The 21,300-nt window shown below is 36.0% G+C and overlaps 2 protein-coding genes and 1 long non-coding RNA gene across 5 annotated transcripts; all 3 read right to left on the reverse strand.

The window, feature by feature from the left end:
• Positions 1-274: 274 nt before the first annotated feature.
• On the reverse strand, positions 275-1,518 carry LOC131016496 (uncharacterized). Its single transcript, XR_009099026.1, has 3 exons — positions 1,430-1,518; positions 1,178-1,265; positions 275-756 (listed from the first exon to the last, which is right to left on the reverse strand). It is a non-coding gene; the product is annotated as an uncharacterized LOC131016496 (long non-coding RNA).
• A 1,342-nt stretch (positions 1,519-2,860) lies between these two features.
• Positions 2,861-5,867, reverse strand: LOC131016497 (uncharacterized). 3 transcript variants are annotated; one of them, XM_057945197.1, is made up of 4 exons: positions 5,281-5,819; positions 4,848-4,944; positions 4,167-4,759; positions 2,861-4,093 (listed from the first exon to the last, which is right to left on the reverse strand). In XM_057945197.1, exons 3-4 carry the CDS (start codon positions 4,606-4,608, stop codon positions 2,964-2,966), a joined length of 1,572 nt encoding a protein of 523 aa, XP_057801180.1. In that variant the 5' UTR covers positions 4,609-4,759; positions 4,848-4,944; positions 5,281-5,819; the 3' UTR covers positions 2,861-2,963. The 3 variants fall into 3 exon arrangements, with proteins under 3 accessions (XP_057801180.1, XP_057801179.1, XP_057801178.1); XM_057945196.1 differs by having other exon boundaries at positions 4,167-4,979; positions 5,281-5,867; XM_057945195.1 differs by having other exon boundaries at positions 4,167-4,944; positions 5,281-5,823.
• Positions 5,868-12,344: 6,477 nt separating this feature from the next.
• LOC131016498 (receptor-like protein 48) lies at positions 12,345-17,384 on the reverse strand. The gene is made up of 2 exons (XM_057945198.1): positions 13,605-17,384; positions 12,345-13,303 (listed from the first exon to the last, which is right to left on the reverse strand). Exons 1-2 carry the CDS (start codon positions 16,733-16,735, stop codon positions 13,252-13,254), a joined length of 3,183 nt encoding a protein of 1,060 aa, XP_057801181.1. The 5' UTR covers positions 16,736-17,384; the 3' UTR covers positions 12,345-13,251.
• Between the last annotated feature and the right edge of the window lie 3,916 nt (positions 17,385-21,300).

A 21,300-nucleotide genomic window follows, 5' to 3' on the forward strand; every position in this document is an offset into this window, starting at 1 on the left:
TCCAAAATCATAAAACATATCCTCACACAATATAGCACACATATGTGTAAAAATCCATGGTCATAAAGCATTTTCAGTTGAGAAAACCAAAGAAAACTCACCCTCGAAGCACAATCTTCACTCTATCTTTACGCCCTAGGTTTTCCACGCTCTCCCTTGCTTTGATACTTCTCTTGGGGCTTCAAGGGGTTCTATGGAGTGTGATAATGGTGGGAGAAAAGTTGTGGGAGTGGGGGAAGAGAGGAGGGACAAAAATGGAGAGGAGAGGCAGGGCCGGTCCTGGCAAAAATGGGTCCCTGGGCGAAACTAAAAAAATGGGCCCTCAATATATTATTGTGCGCAATATATTAAAAAATACAAATATTTTATTACTTATAAAAATGACTTCGTCTAGCGTTTTTACTTGCAAAATCATCTACAACATCGTCCAAATCTATGTTATCTAAACTCTCTTTTTCTATCAATAATATTGCCAAGCCATTCAATCTCTTTTGACACATCGACGATCTCAAATATGTTTTCAACAACTTTAACTTTGAGAAGCTCACGCAACAGTAACCGGCATTGTCAACATGATTCTATAAGCAATTGCAGATTGAGAGTTTGAGATGCCAATCGACGATCTCAAATATGTTTTCAACAACTTTAACTTTGAGAAGCTCACGCAATAGTAACCGGCATTGTCAACATGATTCTATAAGCAATTGCAGATTGAGAGTTTGAGAGTTTGTAATAGGTAGCCCCAAACTTGATAGTCTGCAAATTATAAAAATACAATTAGAAAAAGACATCCTTATATCTATCGAATCAATACCAAATTAGCATTAAAAAAATTAATTTGCAGACTACATCCTATGATCCTAAATTAGTTTGCAGAATACATGCTTATTTCTTATGATAGTCTGCCTGTTGCGGCTATATCATAAATTCCTAATGCCAATTGCCAAACTAGCATTAAAATAATAGAATAATTTGACTTGAATTAGATAATGCCAATTAACTACTAACTTATTGCGGTTATATGACTATATTCACATATTTTTCGTGATGTAATTTACCAGAATTTTTCCGTGATGACTATATCCTAATATTTGCCGAGGCGGCGAAGCCGAAGATATTAAAAAATGCAAATCAACATTAAAAATTTAAAAGGAACGGAACAATCGAACAAACTTACCAATTACCAGAATCCAGATTCCAAAAGACAAATAGACAATGAGGGTACAATAACAATCTTCCCCGCTACGAACCCAAACGAAGACAATCTGTAAATTGCAGTGTGAATTTTTTTGCTCAAGAACAAGAAGGACAATAATCAAAGAGTAAATTGGTGAGAAGAATTAATTGACCTCATTCTATTTATACAACTATATATGTGACTGATTCTGATTCAACGGTAAAAATTGAGAAAATTTGAAAAGATTAATACCTTCCCCATGAAATAAAATTGGCGTCTGCAACGGCTTGAAGCAAAAGACGAAGCATTTTTTTTCCCCTGAGAATTACGCCTGGAATTTGAAACAGATGAGATTTAATGTTTGATTTTAGATATCTAACGATTTGGTATTTACCGATAACAGATTTTGGGCTCAATTAACAAGATTAATATTTTTATTTAATTAGGGGCCTATAATAACTAATGAAATATAATAAAAAGTTTGGGCCCTCAGATTTTTGGGGCCCTGGGCCTTCGCCCAGGCCCGCCCACCCCCAGGGCGGCCCTGAGGAGAGGAGAGAGTGAGAGCTTCTTTTTGCCTTAACACTTTTCTTGGAGTGAAATTGAGTGAGTGGGAATAGTTATCAACCAACTCTTGGCTTTAGGGAGCGGTGGGGCACGAAATTTAGGATAGGGTAGAGGGGGGATGGCTTCCACCAATGCATGGATGCATTGGAGGTCGCATTCTACTAGTTCTCATGCACTTTTAATCATTATGTTAGCAAAAATAATAAAATAAAGGTGGCTGATCATATGTAGGCTTGGGCTTCAAAATTGGGCTGATATTTAACTAAATAATAGGGCCTAAAATAGGCTCAAGACTTGTCCAAAAATCGGCCCACCCTTCGGTCCTTTCCACGGGTCCGTTTTCGCTCAAACCCGTTTTAAAATCAAACTCGTATTGAAATAAATATGCACTTTGATATTCATACTTTGAAATGAAAAATATACATATATATATATATACACACATTTTTATTTAAATCAATATCATATGTAAAAACAAAAATAATAATAATCTTATCAATAAGATCTATTTTCCGTTTTTCTTAAAAGAAAACCTAGGCATCAAGTCTTATTAAGTTACCGCGAGAATTATTATTCTTATTAACCGGGAATTAAGGACCTATCACATCCTAATAATATCAATAAGACCATATGAATCCTATGATCGAAAATCTGGGGTATTACAAGTTTTTTGTTTAAGCAGTAAATTTTGATTATTATGAATTTCTTATTTTTTCTTGTTTCATTTCCCCCAATGGATTAGTAGCACATATATAACAAGTTTATAGTTGCAGGGTGCATTCACTTTGAAGTATAAGGGAGAGATAAACTACATTTATCATCTTATACCTCGTTTGTTTTTATGTATGAAAAAATTCGGGCAGGTGGTATAATTTTTCGGACATCCTCTTATTCCTTGGAAAAAGGATAATTTTATACCTAAGAAATTGTGGTATAATTTTATATCACATATAAAGGGGGGGATAAATATATTATCATTCAAACCAAATAAGATATAAAATATATGATCCCCACTTGAAGGGATTAATTTATACCTACTTATATTATCCCTCTATGTAGAGGGATAAAAAACAAACACACCCCCAGCAGCAGCGGATTGAAATATGTACGTGAGAATATATAAACAGAGACAATATTATTATATATACACAGTCTTGATGACATGGACACTATATATGATCTAGATGTTTTGTTACAATCATGTTCACGTCTTCCAATATCAATCTTCGTCATCTTCAGCGAGCTCTTCCCTGATCTCCCTGATTAACAATGCATCATCAATTTCCGAGTAAAGCTTCAATGGATTGTAAGTTTTAAGAGCGAGGGAATTCCTAGCACATGAAAAGTGAAGTCTAAACTGACAATGAGAGCAAAACAAGGCCATCTCATCTTGCAAGCCTTGGATGGTTTGTTTGCAATGGCCGCACCTCTGAGATGGCAGAGTAAGCATCCGAGTAAGAATGAGATCATGAATGTGACAGTCAGGAATACTGATTGTTCCTCCAAACTTGACTTTGGATAAATACCCAACTGATGGAATGCAGTTTATGTGAAACCATTGCTTACACACAGCACACCCATACATCCAATACTTGAGGTCTATATCTTTCTCGCAGACCTCGCAGAAGTCATCACGAGTAGTAGTAGCAGTGAAGAGCAAATGAAGAGGATGGTGGTGGTATTCTTGGAATACAATCCTTTCCGGAAGCATTGCGCAGCTTACGTGTATGCAGTAGTCGCAGACAATGCATCTGTAGACATCGTAAAGTAAGGAGTCATTGGGACAACATGTGAGAGGAGCCGCGGTCCACAGCCGGGAGGTTCGGAAAAGAAGATGTTGGCCGTGTGAAGCGTGTTTGACAATGCTGGGTGCAGCCATGCACTCTAGATCAATGCAGTAATCAACATCTACCTGATGAATGTAGTAACAAAGTCCATTGCAAGGACGATGGCAGAAATTGCAGTGAAATACTGAGTTAAAAAAGCATGTGCTCAGGTCTCGATAAAGTTCCGCCACAGCAGGTCTGGCTAAACCCGGAATGGAGAATTTGAGAATAGGAAGAATATCAGCACAGATTTTGTGGGCAACAAAATGGCAATCATCACATTTGTAAAACGGAGATGAGATAGTATTAATAGGTCGTGTGCACATATCGCAAGCTAGATTGCATGGTTTAGTGGTGAGTTGAGTTAGGATGAGCGGATGGTTGTGATATTTTTCGATCGTCAACTCATCACCACTATCGTATGCATGTGGTTGTGGGCCTAATTTGTATCTGCGAATAGCCAAACTTGGGAAAGCGTCGTCCCACTCATCATCCGGCAGTTGGATCAACTCCAGTCCTGTTTCTGCATATATCAATGAATAATCTTAATCACAATTGGACTTAAATTTTATACGACGGCAAAAAAATTTACTTACTGGACACAGCAGATTTATCCATTCCGCAGGTTACGTGAGTAAAAATTCCGGACTGGGGGTAGAAATATATGCCATTATGCCTAACAAGCAGCTCTTTCTGGCAAATTAGGCAGCCGTCTTGAATTAGGAAAGGAGGGAGAGAATATGCAAGAATAAAAGGCTGAGGATGATTGAGTAATGTGATGATGTTGGGCAATAAGGTACAATCTCGATGAATCCAGAAATTGCAGTCTTGGCACGAGAAGAAGAAGCCGTCTTGCTTCTTCCCACACGCGTCGCACTCACACGAAATCTGCTTGCCCAGGGCCACGAGCGGGTGCAATGGGTGGCTCTTGTGTTTGACTTTGATCTCAACACCACCCACTGCAACCAAAGGGTGGATTTCAAATTCGCAATCCTCACATTTGTAGGTGAAATTGTGGGAAGATGATCGTTTCTGCATGTAAAGGGTGTGCTTGCCGTCGAAGTCAGGACCATGAGTGGGATGGATGAATTTTGGGGGCAATTTGAGTGCACATTGTTCGTGGAGGAAGAATTGGCAAGCATTGGTACAGGAGTAGGAGGGGATAGAAAGAATTGGAAGCCCACAAATGCTGCACACATCATTATTCTCATCAACATCTTCATCTTCATCACAGGACATGATGCGTGACAGGGGATGATCATGACTAAAATGTTTACCATTCTTCTTGAATTTCTCAACTGAGTAACTCTCTAGTTCATCGTCATCTACCTCCCATTCATCCATTTCTATCAATGTAGAGAGGCTCTCTCTCATCTGAATTAATTGCAAAAATCTATTACTCCTCTAACCTATTTATTTATACGAAAAAAACATATACCGGAAATAAACATTTAGTATATATTCTCAATTTCGCACACTAGCTAGATTAATCTTTTCTTTCAAATTATTTTTTCATTTTTAATTCCCCATATATAGTACCACTCCTCGAGATGCAGAATGTTTAAATAATTATTAGTTCAATAATTTTTTCAAACAAGGAACTATATATGACTCTCTACCAAATTAAAAGGAAGTGAGGAGGCAAAATTTACTAAACTTTTCCTAACATTTAATTGGTTGTATCTAAATCACATGAAAATCAACATGTACCTCTTCCTGAAGATGCTGCTAAGGATGGGCTTTTAGTTTATTTACTGCTCTCTTGTGTTGCCAATTGATGAAGACGTTCATGTCGTGCCTTTTCCCTTATCGGATTCTGAATGACAAGATGAACTTGCCATTTTTTGCAAGATATATAGAACTAAAATACTTCAAAATTATAAGATGAATGAACTAGAATATATACAAATAGATAAAGATAATAATAAATTTAAAGTGTGGAAATTATAAAATACTAATGTAGACGATAGGAACGAGACTGAGACAGTTAAATGATCGGTAAGAGAATTGAGTCTATTGCATAATTAAAATTGATACAATACGGTTGGGTAGTTATAGATGACGAGTGGAGAGAAAAGATTTGCATTCAAGCATGGAAAAAAAAAGTATGGAATAAGACAAAGTTTAAAGAAAAAAGAAGCAAAGGATAAATGAAATATCATGTCATCTACAAAGCTTATTAGCATTTCGTCAAGTTGAATAAATGAATGGTTTGAATATAAGATTGTTTTCACCACAAAAATGCTACAACTCATCGACGAATTTCTCTTGAGAGGAAACAAATTAAAAAAAAAAAAATCAAATTTCACCTTAAATTTAAAGTATGAACGACGTTGCAATAATGAAAGAGAGGTCGGAACATGCCCGATTGCCACATATAAGGGCCAAGACAGATTAATTTTGGGTGAATTTAAAATTGTACAAAATTTGAGCAAAATCAAAAATTGATAATTTTACTGGAAAAAATCAAAAGTCGTGTACAAAATAAAATAAAGGACCAAAGTTCATGTATTTAAATACATGTTTCCCTTTAATTAATCCAAATTCTACTTTTCCTCGTCCAGTTAATTTTTTTTAGAGCCCCCTTCAGTTAACTTATGTAGCCTAATTCTAAACGTTCAAGTTATTGTGTCGTTATAAGAGCATCAGTAGTGGGGGTGACCTCATAGCTAACCTGATAGAGGAGGGACCACATTAGATCAGTGAGGCTGCAGTGGGATGACATGATAGCTGACCTGATCTTTTTAGTTTTGATTATTGTATTTTTTTTATTTAATTTTAATTGCAGAAATTTAAATAACATAATTTACTTCAAATTAAACTTCATTAATTTTAAAAATCCTAAAGATTACATTAAAATAAAATAAAAATAAAATCAAACGGTCGAATGGCCGTGAATATGAAACAAAAGCACCAACGGTCAAATGGCAATGGCCCAATTCATTCAAATTTGATTTTATTTGATTTTAAAATTGGCGCGTGTAAAACACGCGCCTGGCCAAAACACCTATCGGAGTTGCCCTATTCTATCGGGACCCCATCGAGGCGCTTTCGCTTGTAGTGGGCAACCAGATAGGCTGGGTGACTCGAGACCCACCTATCGGGGCACCACTACGGGTGCTCTAATGTATTAATTTTTAATTTATTTTATTGATTTTGAGGGGATCATAATGTATTAACTTGAGCAAGAAAGATCCCCAAATTTTTGTGAAAGCAACACTATTTTGAAGCTAGGAATCCAAGCATGTGAACTCCCTTACACATCAATCATAGCACAATTACACGTACTTCTTACTTTCGAAAGAACACGTAATACATATCATGCATATTATAAACTTTTTTTTATATAAATTAATAATTAAATAAATAAATTTAAAGATCGTGATCACAGTAAATTTAAACTCAAAAAATTTAATATTAAGTATTAATCGTTCTACCGTTAAGCGAATACACAATACACTAAGGGCTTGTTTGGTATGTGGTATGGGATAAGGTGTGATATGTTTGACTGTGATGTCTTTTACTATATGACATATTAATATCATGTTTATTAAAATATCTGTAAAATAATATGTTGTTTGGTACGATGTATTAAGATTATACAAAGTTAATAATAATTATAATTAAGATTTGTATTACGTATACCACCTCCGTAGGTGGTATACAGAATCTCTCAAATCAATATAATATTTTTGGGCTTTTAATTTATAAAAGATTGTGTGTTTCGTATTACTTCTTACCAAATAAGATATTAGAATGTCATAAATATATTATACACCTTAATCACTCGTACCAAATGAGCCAATATTATTGACTACTGTTGTCCCTTTATATTTGCACTCAAACTTATAGCCAAGCTCAAAGTAAGCATAAACTTTGCACTTTTAATCTAGAGTGAAAGAGAAACATTTAATGATCCGATTTTTAAATAACAAAATTACTTTAGTTCCTTTTGTAAAGCATTTATTGATTAATCTTGAAGATGCTATCAGGCTGAATTAGCCCATTTGCTTCAAAGGTTAGGTAGGTATATAATTTTTGTAAGAGTGTGGGGACCATTAAATTTTTTTACATTTATTATAAAAATTAATGCATTCGCTACTAAATTTATTGAACTCGAAAAAAAATCGCTCTTTTTAGGATTCAAACCTAAGTGTTGCTTTCATTCATTAAGATGATGCATCCACCGTAAATTTTAATGATCGAAGGACTGGAAATGGTTTTCCATTCTTATTTTATCTAGTGATTTTTACTTGAACATCTTCCTATATATAGGAAAGCTGATCAACAGAGAATGCTAAATGTAGAGAAAATGGAGAATGAAATGTCGGTTCCAATAAGTCAATAACTTTTCCTGACTTAATTATCCTTTATTAAGTCAGATCATGACAGAGTGGTATCAGAGCAATTCGTTTACTCTAAATCCAAGAGTTATCCAATTAGCCTTAGTTTGAATATTAGTATTAAAGAGTCAGTCGACCAAAGCTCAGTATTTCATCACATCGTCATGCTCAACAAGAAAGAAAGTGATAATGATTTTTTTTCAAGCATTGAAAAGTTCACGTTTCATGTGAATGACTGATGCTTACATTCAAGTTTTATGCTTTATTGATTGATTACATATCTCAATGAACTTGCATGATCACGATTACAAGAAGAACAATAGAAGCTAGAAACTCAGTTATTTTTCACTATAGCCATAGTGAAGAGCCAAGAAAGAAGAAAAAAAATTAAATGTCACTTGAAGAAACACGAGCTACAATGAGAGAAATGTAATGAGGTGAAAAGAAAAGTGTCATGCACGAGTCAGTGTCACGGACATAGCTCTTCATTCAACTTGTCCACGTGAGAAGGGAAATCGAATCGACTATTGCCTTATTCGATGATAGGTCACGTGAGTCATTGTCCGTAGCAACAAGTGCGACTTATGTAATCAGTAAGTTAATGTGTAATGAGCTAAGACTCATTTCTAGCCCTCAATTATCATCAGTTGGAAATGAAGAGAACCTTCGTGGAGCATTTGATCTTTAGAGTTAGACTTATGTAGGGTCATAACGCTTTGTATATGATTGTAGAGGCTAAAATCTACAATTGAGGAAGACGTCTGTACGTCCGGATCGATCGGGCACTAGCAACCTGTCAACACAAGAACACGTAAGAGCCTTAGATTGAGCACCGGGAGGGGGTGCCGACCGTAGAGCCTCCGACGCTCAAGTCAGTAACGGAATAGCAAAGTGAAATAAAGAACATGATGAAATAAGAGAGAAAGACAGGCTGGAATGCGCGGTTATTCCATGCTATAGGCGACGTCGGAGGGTGGAAACGGTGACGGTGTGTTGTGATAATGGAATGTGAAAGGCGGAGATAGGCCAAGTTGGCTATTTTCGGCTTGGAAGATCAACTAGCGTGGCGGCGGAGTAGAGAGAATTCAAGGAGTAGCGAGCAAGTCAGATTTTTCGTGTCCTTTTGATGACCTAGTCGGGCTGTTTATATAGTGGACATCCAGCCGCTAGGGTTTCTACAGTTTGGCCTCGTCAAGGCCCTTATTTCCCGGGTTGTTGCGATTTGGACGGGATCACAAAGATTTACCCGTCTGATCGCGTCAGCTTGGTGGGAAACGTGTTTTAGGGTTGACGGTTGGGCTTTGTAACTTTGTCTTTCTAGGTTGTCAATAACTATTGGGCCGTATGCAATATATCCAGCTTAGTTGTGGACTCAAGTCGGTCTATAGCTTTTCGGGCTAGATGGACCAATCTGTTGGGCCAATTTGACTTTTTAGGGCTATGCCAGGTTGGCGAACTAACTTGATGGGTTTGGGCTAAGTGTGAATTATTCAACTGAACTGTTGAGACAAGTTGGACTTAAAGTTGGATAGTCATCCTGGGTCGGTCCAGGTTGATCTCGAGATAAGTATAACTTGACTTATCAGGCTGGGCGAACAAGTTTTCTTAAGTAAATGGGTCAACTTCGTTATTGATCCAAGTTGGTTCGATATTTGTCGGGCTAGGCTGACCGAGCTGTTTAGTGAATGAATATTAAATTGAATTAATACTCTAATGCCCGATGATCGTTTCTTGGATTATTATTAATTCATCATACAACGATTAATCCCTAACATGCTCCTATGAATTTAACAGCTGCACGTTGGAGTTCAGAAATACCTGAAGAATTCAGAAGAATTCGTCAAACTCGCAGCTGAATAGACCAGTCAGCTTCAAGCCTTCATTTGAAGCCTCAAACGTCCTCAAATCGTATTTTTCCCAGAAATACAACTTCTTCGTCTTCGAGAGAGATTTCCGTGGCCGCCTGTTTCCCCTGAATCGAAGTTCTGTGGAGGAAGTTATGGCCGTTCTCCCGAAACTGCCAAAACTTGATTTCCTGCGAAAATCTGACTCCAGCTCAGATCTTCTGAACTGTATCCCGCTCAGCTTTCACCGTTGGATGGACAACGATCTATGAAAGTCCCAAGAGAGAAATCTGCCTTACACGTCTGGCGCCTCTCACTGCTCTCAAAAACCCTAATTTTATCTGTGTATTTTTCCTGAGAGCAGACAGTTGTATTTAAATAAAATAAATACTGTGAGGCGCCTGATCTCTGTGCTGGGCGATTTCTTCTCCTTCTAGGGCTAGGAGACTTTGGGCCAGTCCAGGGACCAGATACAAGGAATAAAGATGGGCCTCAAATAAATTAATTATCCATGGTCAGCCCAGACCATGATTAATTTATAAATATTAGTTCATTCCACTAGAGAACCAATATTGACTTACCCCTTTATTGCCCGTGATGAGTCGGGGCTTGTATTTAGACTTATTAAATCCCCGTATTTAAAATATCTGACATCCATTAATTAATTAGAGCTCTGACAGCTTAAATTAATTAATCTCTTTGTAATCCTTAAGAAGTACCACTCAAACTTTATTATTGCGCCTGAACTTAATCAACCTGCAGGGTTTAGCGCAATAAACATTATTGAGCTCCTTAAGGGGATGTCACTATCCTATATCGGATACGAGTACTAATATAAATAACCAAATATCATATATTAACCGCTATCACCCAAGATACAGAGTACTCAAGTTACTATATAACTCTCACTCATAGTAAATCAAAGTGATACACGAATTAACATATATATCTGAAATCTTATTAGTATTAAGATTTCATTAAGTCACCGAGATCTTGATTCTTCACTTAAGTCAGATAGAAGAATGCATCTCACTGTGGTCCTATCAATACGTTATGACGTACCAGTATAGACAAGTAGTCAAGACAAACTACTTCTATCTATACCGCAGCCTAAACCGATGACTCGTCCTAAAGTCTTCTCGGCTGTGATCATTTTATATCTCTTAAGGTTATTCCAATTATATGGTCTTCTGTGATCTACAACACACCATATAATCTACTTATATAGAAATAGAGAACATACATATGCAATCATGAACACAATCAGATAGGAGATTAAAACAGTGAAAACATGAATCATTGTATACAAGCATAAAAGGTTCTTGCTTTCAGTATACAAATCCAACATTTAGCTCATTGGTCCAGCTTGGAAGGTTAATTGGGCTTGAGCCAAGTTGACGAATTTTGCCCACTACAATGATGTTATAATATTGCAATAGGACCTGTCAGCTTACAGTTTTAGATATTCATAACCTTTTTTGCTTACTGTTACCTATTCCATTACACATGAGCATGATTGAGAACCCCTATTGATTACGATCACCTACTACAAATCGGAAAGATGAGTTGTGGTATGGGTAATTAGCAATTATCAACCATTATGATTTAAGATAGCTAAAAATGATAAATGTAGAAGATGCCACATAGAATTTAGAGTGAATATATAGGGTGTTTCCAATATATATTCTTTTATATAATTAATAAATATTATTTTACATAAAGAGATTAAAACATAATTCAAACAAATCAATATAACAAAAATGAAAAGAATAATACTCCCTCAATCCACAAAAAGTAGCTCTAATAAAGGACGATGCAAGTTTTATAAAAATAGTTAGTAGTATATTGTAAGTGCAGAAGGGGTTCCATGCCACTTTAAAAAAATATTAATATTAATAATAATTAATTATAGGTGTTATGGCAAAAAAAATACACACACTTTGAAAAAAGTTACAATTTTCACATGAACTTTCAATTAAGCCAAAAAAATACATGAATTTATATTTTTATTGCAATTTTCACATGAGTTTGACTTTCGGTGAAATTAGAGCTTAGTTAGCCGTCGGAAATTCACCTGATGTTGGCCTAACTTATGATGAGATGCGTATTTAAATGCTCGGAGGTCTAAAAAGATAAAAAAAAAATAATATATTTAACATAATTTCGACTGTCAATTAAACTCTAATTTCATTGAAAGTCAAACTTAGGTGAAAATTGCAATAAATATATAAATTCATGTATTTTTTTGTTTAACTGAAAGTTTAGGTGAAAATTGTAACTTTTTTTAAAATTCGTGTATTTTTTTGCTATAATTCCTTAATTATTTTGTGAGTTTTTTTTTTTTGAGCCACTTAATTATATTGTGAGTTGAGAAAGAACATATGATAGAAAATTTTCAAAAATAGAAATACATGAATAATTGTGGACGTTCCAAAATGATTAAAGTGGATGGATGGAATAATAAAAGAAAGAATAGCAGGATTGTGGTGCACCATTCGAGTTCATTTTTGCGCCAAAATGGCGTTCAACGGCATTCACCAGGGTCTGCCGGATATGTTCTGGCGTTTGTGTGACTGTCGATTGAATCTTTATTTTTTATTTTTTTGATCCCTGCTTAAATTAAGTGGTAGAAGGAGAAGAAATGGTAGGGTATTTGGTATAATTAAAAAATTCCCAATTTGTAAATTTTACGAAGGGCAAAATTACTGATTCAGCGCAAGTGCAAAAGAAAGATCAAAGCACCATGCCCAAACGATCGTAGAGGTATTTGTAGATTATAATCCGTTTGTTCTGTATTCATGAGGTGGATGATGCTATTGATCTGTTTTACAATATGATGAGGATGAAGCCGCATCCATTTTTCCTGTTGGTTGCCCTAAATTTTGAAGTGTGTTAGTCAGGGTAAACCATCACTCTCTTGCTCTCTTTCTGTTGGACGAAATGCCCAGCTGGTTTATTTTTATATCAAGAAAATTTACCCCTAAATGTTATTTACAAATTGCATAACACCTTGTTTTAGTGAATCCGTATCTAGGAAAGATGAGCGGTTAGGAAGGAGTGATTAATTGCTTGGCCAGAATTGAATCAGAATTCACACAATTCTCTATTGCATATAGTCATCTTCAATTCAAGTTATCAACTTCACTTCGAAGAATTTGTCACTAATCCCCATGTGAAGTTATACTTATGAAATAAATAGGATAGGAGAAAAAGATTGAAACCCATACTTAACATAATATTTTCCAGTGATCACTCACAATGAGGCAAGGAAAGTAACTTTAGTTTGTCAACAGAAATACTTCTGCCACTTATCCTACATAATCACAAACGAAAACAACAAAGTCCCTTACATTGACCAAATAATAATAATAATGAACATTAAAGTTCAGGAACAGAGAATCATGAAGAAAAAGGTTAAAGCTAGAAATGCCACGCTGCTGAGTAAAGGAGAGATTACTTGGATCTCTCGCTCATCTTTGTTGGCCTCCGATTATTCAACGTCGTCGTCCTTGTCCTCGTCCTCGTCCACGTACTCTTCTTCTAGCACTGTAACAGTGTAACATATAATTAGATTCTTGGCAAAGTTTGCAGCGGAATGAGATTGGTTACTTGTCAAGGTAAAAGCTATTCAATTGGTCTCATTTGTTCAACTAAATGTCGGACTCAAGTATTCATCGTTTTTCATCTTTAATGCTTTCGTGTTTTATTTTAAAATCCGAAATGCAGTGCCTAAATTAGTTAGGTGTACTTCCCAATACTGATTCTCGCTTAGTTAAAGAGCGAAATAGGAAACCGAAAGTAAATTGAAAAGTTCAAAACTAATGCATCATGAAAAATTGAATCATACCGTGATTTAGTGAATCCGAGTGTGGGGAAGATGAGTGATAGGAATTGATCGAGTTGTTTGCTGTAGTATTCCCTCCACTGCTTGCACAATGCAACAGGAACAAATACTAAATTTAATCCAACTCCATATCCCATAACACTAATTATCAATTGCCAATCGTATTTTCTCTTATTCAAACTTCCTGCTGAATTTCCTTCCGGTGAGTTGGGGGTGCAGAGTGTGTTCGTAGGAAATCCGCACAGCCCTGGATTTCCTTCAAAGCTTGACTCCAAAAAGGTTTGAAACTGGGAACCAATTGGGATCATTCCCACTAGCTTATTGTAGGATAAATTCAAGAACGAAAGGAAATTTAGCTTTGATAGCTCTTTTGGTATTCTCCCTCTCAGCTGGTTGACAGAAAGGTCCAGTGATTCAAGCTGTTTCAGGTTCCCAATGGAACTTGGAATTGGACCTGAGAAAGAATTGTGTGATAAGTTGAGAAGATAAAGTAAACTGAGATCTCCAACTGTTTGGGGTATGTCTCCACTGAAACTATTGCAAGAGAAGTCGATAGTTGTAAAGACTGTCAAAATCTTGACCAGCTCCAGCTCTAGGCCTTTGATAGTGACTGTCACTGCATCCTGGTAGTATAAGCCTCTCAGAAACTCAAAGCGGATGTGGTCTCCCCTCAACTGTGTGCCATTGTCTAGCATCATTCCTCTCCAACTTGCAATGCTTCGTGGATTTAATTTACCACTGAAGTTATTGGAAGCTATATCAATGATTTGAAGAATTGGCCAGCTCTCATTGACCTCAGAACAGCTGATGTCCCCATAAAACTTGTTGCTGCGCAGAACAAGAACGCGCAAGCTGGAAGAACTTTTCAGCCGACATGGGAATCTACCATCGATGTTGTTGTTTCCAACATTCAAGACTTCTAAAGATTTGCAGTTGGCCATGGACAGTGGGATTTTTCCTCCTAGGTTATTTTGACTGAGATCCAAAGTTTTTAAAACACAGCTGGAAGAAAACAAATCTGGTATATCACCAACGAATTTATTTCTCCTCAGATTCAGCACTGCGAGACTATAACTGTTTATGAGGCAATTTGGGATACTACCATTCAAGTTGTTGTGAGAGAGATCAAGAACTTGAAGGTAAGTTGCATTGCAAAGAGATTGAGGAATTGTTCCGGTAAGGTTATTGTTTGCTATAGAGAAGAACAGTGTGAACGAAACAAAGTAACCTATGTCAACTGGAATGGGTTGTCGAAAGTGATTGCTGGAGTAATCTACATAGACAGCTGACTGGGAGGGCATTGGAAACTCTCCTTGGAGTCTGTTTGAGTGCAAGTCTAGTATGCTAAGAAAAACAGGCATGTTGAAGGGCTTTTGGACTCCCACAAGGAGATTAGAAGAAAGATTCAAATGGAGGAGTGATCCACCTCCAATAGTCCAAACCCAGCTAGGTATTTCTCCCACAATATGGTTGTTTGAGAGGTCCAAAAATGTCAGTCTGGATTGGTTTCTCAGATCGGGAAAACTGTGCATGTTGCAGGAAGCTAGATTTAACCGGCTTAACTGGGGTAGCCTCGACAAACTTGAATTGCTTGTATCAACAGACAAGTTGTTGTGTCCAAGCTCCAGTCTTGTGAGGTTGGGAAACTTTTGAACCTTTTCCAGCTTTAAGGAGCCACTGAAGTGGTTTGAAGAAAGTGATAGAACACTCAAACCCTCAAGTTTGAAGAAAGACTCTGGAACAGACCCATTAAGCTGGTTACTGCTCACATCTAGTGTATCCAAATTAGAGGGATTTGGAATGGGAAATTCATCAATCTGACCACTAAATTTGTTGTTGGAAAGAAGAAGTCCCTGCAGTGAAGGGAGACCAAAAAGGGAAGGAGGAATGCTCCCATTCAATGAATTGAACCCAAAATTTATGTATTCAAGATTGGAAAGCCCTTCAAAATGCTTGGAAGAAAGTGAACCTGTTAGAGAATTGCGACTAAGGTCTACATAGGTGAGTTTACTGGACATACTAAAAGGGGGTATTGAACCTTTGAAAGAGTTCAATGCGAAATCCATATAGACTAGCTCTGTTAGATTTGAGATGGTGGTCGGAATCAATCCGGTGAAGTTGCAACTAGAAAGGTCTATGCTAGACAACATTCTTAGATTGCCAATGGAATCGGGCAACCGACCTGAGAAAGCAGTGTAGCTAAGCACCATAGTCCTTATAGAACTGCCCACGGGAAGCTGTGGAATGGTGCCAGTGAGATGCCTATTGTTGGACAAATCAAGAATCTGTAGAGTGGAAACCTGAAAGATGGCATCTGGAAAGGTACCTTGCAGAAAGCAATTGCCCAAAGTCAAGGTTGTCAAATTTGAAAATTTTGCCATGAATTCCGGCACCGTCGTCAACAGATTGTTCCCATCAAGATGGAGAATCGAGAGAGAATGAAGCCCTGCAATTGAAGAATCAAGAGGTCCTGATAGACCACAGCTGCGCAAGCTCAAGGTCGTTAAGTTGGGTAGAGAAGAAGATAATACTTGGCACCACTCACTTTTTTGAGAAGAAATGTTGACATTATCAAGATAAACTTCTCTCAGCATTGGAAGATTTTGAACAAGCCTCTGCAAGTTTGGTTTCTCAAGTTTTAGAGGTTGATATCTTCCAAATAAGGTGGAGAGATCAAGAATAACCAGGCTTCTCAGTCTTGAAATTGCAATCGGAACCTGTCCACCAAAACCAGCTTCTGACAAATTCAGGTATGACAAATTGGTAAGGTTTTGAAGTCCCTTTGGAATCTGCTTGCTGTTGAAGTAGTTGAAAGCCAAATTTAGCTTTTCAAGATATTGAAGTTTGAAAAGAGCAGACGAGTTGTGGATCTCTCCTGAAATCGTCTCGTTCTCGAGGTTCAAACTGATCACACGTCCTGCTCCATCACAATCTATCCCATCCCATCTGCAGCAATCATCAATCTGGTTCCACTTCACCAGCTTGCTAGAAAAAGTTGATTCATAAACAAGGCTGCTCTTCAACTGCAGCAATAACAACCTTTGATCATCAAGGCATAGAGTGGAAGCCCGAGCAACAAACAGAATTTGGAAAAAGGATATCAAAAGAAACCATGAGAGGCCTTGAATTCTCATTGGACTTGCAAATTTAAGCCACAGCAAATAACTCTCAGATTTTGCGTGGTGAGGACTTGAGGAATAATTTGAATTCTCAATCTTGGCGTTGCCTATCTAGATTGATATCTCAATTCATATGCTCACATTTACTCCATAAGGTCATCAAGTCGGTCATACATGACTTGACTATTGCTTTGTTTATTTTGTGTGCTGTTGCATGTAATTACTAACAGTGGAGTGGAGTTTATTTTCATCTAGTGGTTGCGGATTCTTTTTTTAAAAACTTAAAAAGGAAAAACGTCAATCCATTTTTTTACAGAAAAAAAAAAAATCAATTTCATTAATCTCTAATTGTTTCATATTTTAGTTTAATTTCATAGAAAGATGTTCCATGGATTACATGAGATGTATTCGTTATACTAAAGACATTTTTTAATACGTCGGAGGTACTCTTTATTTGTTATGTCCCACTGAAACTAGTGTCGAAGTCTTGGCGGAAGTTGGACGTTTTGGATTGACTTGGAAACATTCCATTGATAGTAAAATTAAGGTTTGAATTTGTGTACACATATGCTGGGGAAGGCTTCTTGCTTATATCGCTGGCTACTTTGAAGTCCCTTTCGTAAGTTGTAATGTAAATAAGATCTTATGTTTCAAAACATTTGTTATCTCGTCTTCGTGCCACTAATACGTACATAATTATAACTAGCACACGCCCACTCGTGCGATGCACGATCAATATCGAAACCGAACGATATTTTAAATAAATAAATATGCATATTAAATATATACTATAATTTAAATATAAATATAAATCTAAATAAAAAATTTAAATTATCCACGATATAATTTCAATAAAAAACACGAATTTGAAAATATATAAATTTTCAATTTTGTATTTTCAATTACCAATTAATTGATTTTTATTGATAATTAAAAGAAATTATAAAAGAGAAAGGAGAGACAAAAGATGAGAGAGAAAAAAAATAATTTTGTAACTTTAATTGATAATAATAACTTATTCGTTTTAAATTTATTCTTTATAATTTTTATATCAAATTAAAGATCTTTTCGTTATCTTTAATTTATCATCCATGTTGAATATCTTTTTATTAATCAAAGTTGACAATTTTTATAAAAGAATCAAAATAAAAAAAGAAAAATGAGGAGAGAGAAATTTTGGTGGGAAAAAGTAGCCGTTATACTGCTATTTTATATAAGAGGCAAAATTGGATATACCCTTTTTGAAAGATGAAACATAAAATGTACCCACTTTTTTTAAAACAATAAAATCTACCCACTTAGGACATTTTTACCTCTATGTGTAATTCGTGCATTGCTCACATTGCTCGACACTGAAGCGTCGAGCATTGAACTGTCGAGCATCGAGCATGTCGAGCAATAGTTCAAATTGAACTATTGCTCGACGCTTCGACGCCTCGAGCATCGAGTGTCGAGCAATTAAGAACTGTCGAGCATGTCGAGCAATAGTTCATATGTCGAGCAAGACGAGCAATAGTTCAATTGAACCGACATTAAGTGGAGTGTCGAGCAATGTGAACTGTCGAGCACTGAACATTTTTGGCACAATTTCAAAAATCAAACTTCAGATCGGAAATCTTGCGACTTCATATCGAAAATCGTGCAGGTGGGGGAATCGGTAGAGAGTGAGAAGAAGAAGAAGAAGAAGAAGAAGAAGAAGAAGAAGAAGAAGAAGAAGAAGAAGAAGAAGAAGAAGAAGGAGGAGGAGGAGGAGGTTGCGCCTGCGATTTGGGTAGGAGTCGCGGCGAGGCACGGCGAGGCTGCGGCGGAGGTGTGCGTGGGTGTGCTGGAGAGAAACGGCGGCGCGCGACGGAGGCAGATCTGGGCGGCCACGGCGACGGCGCAAGCGCGGCGGAGGCGGAGACACCCTGGAGGGCGGCGGAGGCGCTTTGAGAGAGAGAGAGAGAGAGATGGGGAGAGGCTGCAAGTTTTTTTGGGGGGAGAGGCTGCGATTTTTTACTTTTTTTTGGGAGAGATGATTTGTTTGGTATTTTCTTTTTGTTTTAAGGGTATCTTAGTCATTTCAACCTCAAAATGGGTACATTTTATATGTTTAATTTTGGGTGGGTACATTTTATGTTTCATTTTTTAAATAGGGTAAAAAACACCATTAACCCTTTATATAATAATATATAGATATCGTTATCATTTGTACTAGTGGTATTAACGAAGCATACCCCAATTTATAAGATGTTTTTCTTTTTCAAATTATAAAGAGAGTTTTGAGTCATGACCGATGAAATGAGAATTATTATTGATTATTTTCTATAATAAAAAGTAAAATAAAAGAAGTGTTGGACGTGTTTTATTGGGCCCTCTATTATTTTCAGCACTTGGTTGACTTAGGTCTACTCTTTGATGCTGTGGAAAACAAAAACTACAACTTGATCATTTAATAAATGGTTAATTGCACCAAATATCACCAACTTTGTCCGAATTTCATTTTTTTCATAATTTAAAAAAAATATTTTTTATTACATATTGAATTAGTCATTTATTTTTTCCACGATTTTTAGCTCCGGTGACCGGAAAGTTGACATAGCGTTGATGTGGATTTAAATTTACACATAACATTGATGTAGAATACATATTAATTTAAAATTACTCAAATAAAAAAAATCACACAATCGTCGGAGTGGAACGTGTGTGACGTGTGCCGGCGAGCCACATCAGCGCCACATCAACTCCGATCTAAGGGGAAAAAATTGTGGGAAAAATGAACGACTAATTCAATCTGTGATAAAAAAAATGGAATTTTTTAAAATTATGGGAAAAATTGAATTCGAGCAAAGTTGGTGATATTTGGTGCAATTAACCATTTAATAAAGGGTAAATATCAGTTTTTGGCTAATTGTTTGAGCTTTTTCTTAAAAATATCTCACCATAAGCATAATTACAAAATAATACCCATCGTTTCATTTTTTTTTCTTATTTATGGCCCGCAAAAATTTTCCGACGATCGGTATTTGACGTGTTCCGGCCAAGTGCCATGTCATTAGTACACGTCAATATTAAAAAAATAAAAGAAAAAAATTTAACATCAGTTTTTGGCCCATCGTTTGGGCATTTTCTCAAATATATCTCACCCTAATCATATTTACAAAATAATATACATTGTTTCATTTTTTTTCTTATTTGTGACCCGCAAAAATAATCCGGCTACCGGTATTTGATGTGTTCCATCATTTGACGTTTCATTAGTATTACATGCACTAATATAAATAAGAATCATTGATATTGTTCTTATTGTGGTTGTATCACTTTGTGGATAATAATCTGTGTGCTTGTGATATTTTCCTAGAGTTCAAGCGACCTGCTATCATCATTTCATTACTTTCAAAAGCTTAAGCTATCTGTTTTACCGGATCTTGACCAGTCTTACCTGCTACTTTGACAGATTTGTCCTCGGGTGAGATATTCATGTATCGTTCTCTCATTCATTAATTTTTCTTAATTATTACTCCCTCCGTCCTATGAAGCGTGACACAGTTCTTTTCGGCACGAGAATTAAGAAATTGATATTTTGTGTGTTAAGTGTGGTAGGTGAAAAAATGAAAATGTGAATAAAGGGTAATTTTTTTGCCATTTTTAGAAATGTGTCATGCTTCGTGGGACAGAACAAAAAGGAAACTGTGTCATGCTTCGTTGGACGGAGGGAGTATAAATTTTATTTGCTGTTGAGATGTGGAGTGCAATGTCTATAAATAATCTAGGTCAAATACTGTCAAATGATGGAACACGTCAAATATCGGTTGCCGAATTATTTTTGGTCACAAATAAGAAAAAAATGAAACGATGGGTATTGTTTTGTAAATATGATTAGGGTGGTATATATTTGAGAAAACGGCCAAACGATGGGCCAAAAATTGATCTTAAATTTTTTTCTTTTATTTTTTTAATGCTGACGTGTACTAATGACATGGCACTTGGCGGGAACACGTCAAATACCGGTTGTTGAAAAAAAATTTGCAGGCCATAAATAAGAAAAAAAAAATGAAACGATGGATATTGTTTTGTAATTATGCTTAGGGTGAAATATTTTTGAGAAAACGCCCAAACGATGGACCAAAAACTGATATTTACCCTTTAATAAATAATACTCCCTCCGTCCACCAATCAACTACTCATTTGCCTCTAAAATTTTGTCCACCAATTAACTACATACTCTGCTTTTTGGACATATATATAACCCCTTACTTTTTAAATTACTACACTTTACCAATTGGACCTACCACACTCTACCATTACTTGTCTAATTAATCCAATTTTCATGTTAATTAAATAGAGTAGGATATTTTGAATTTCCAGTTTATTTATTTTCAGAAAATTTTATTTTTAGTTTATTTATTTATTTATTTTCAGTTTATTTATTTTCTGAATTTTCAGTTTATTTATTTATTTATTTTCGAATTTGAAGTTTATTTATTTATTTATTTTGAAATTTTCAGTTTATTTATTTATTTCTTTCTAGTTTATTTATTTTCTATTTTTTCAGTTTATTTATTGATTTATTTTCAAATTTTCAGTGTATTTATTTTCTG

This window comes from Salvia miltiorrhiza, chromosome 3 (genome assembly GCF_028751815.1).
Source record: "Salvia miltiorrhiza cultivar Shanhuang (shh) chromosome 3, IMPLAD_Smil_shh, whole genome shotgun sequence".
Lineage (NCBI taxonomy): Eukaryota > Viridiplantae > Streptophyta > Magnoliopsida > Lamiales > Lamiaceae > Salvia > Salvia miltiorrhiza.

Bases quoted from the DNA above. Each gene is read 5' to 3' on its own strand.
- LOC131016498 (XM_057945198.1), bottom strand. From the start codon at position 16,735: ATGAGAATTCAAGGCCTCTCATGGTTTCTTTTGATATCCTTTTTCCAA. The intron at 13,304-13,604 runs GTATGATTCAAT...ACACTGTTACAG, and splicing joins CTCGGATTCACTAAATCACG to TGCTAGAAGAAGAGTACGTG.
- LOC131016497 (XM_057945196.1), bottom strand. From the start codon at position 4,944: ATGAGAGAGAGCCTCTCTACATTGATAGAAATGGATGAATGGGAGGTA. The intron at 4,094-4,166 runs GTAAGTAAATTT...TGATATATGCAG, and splicing joins GGATAAATCTGCTGTGTCCA to AAACAGGACTGGAGTTGATC.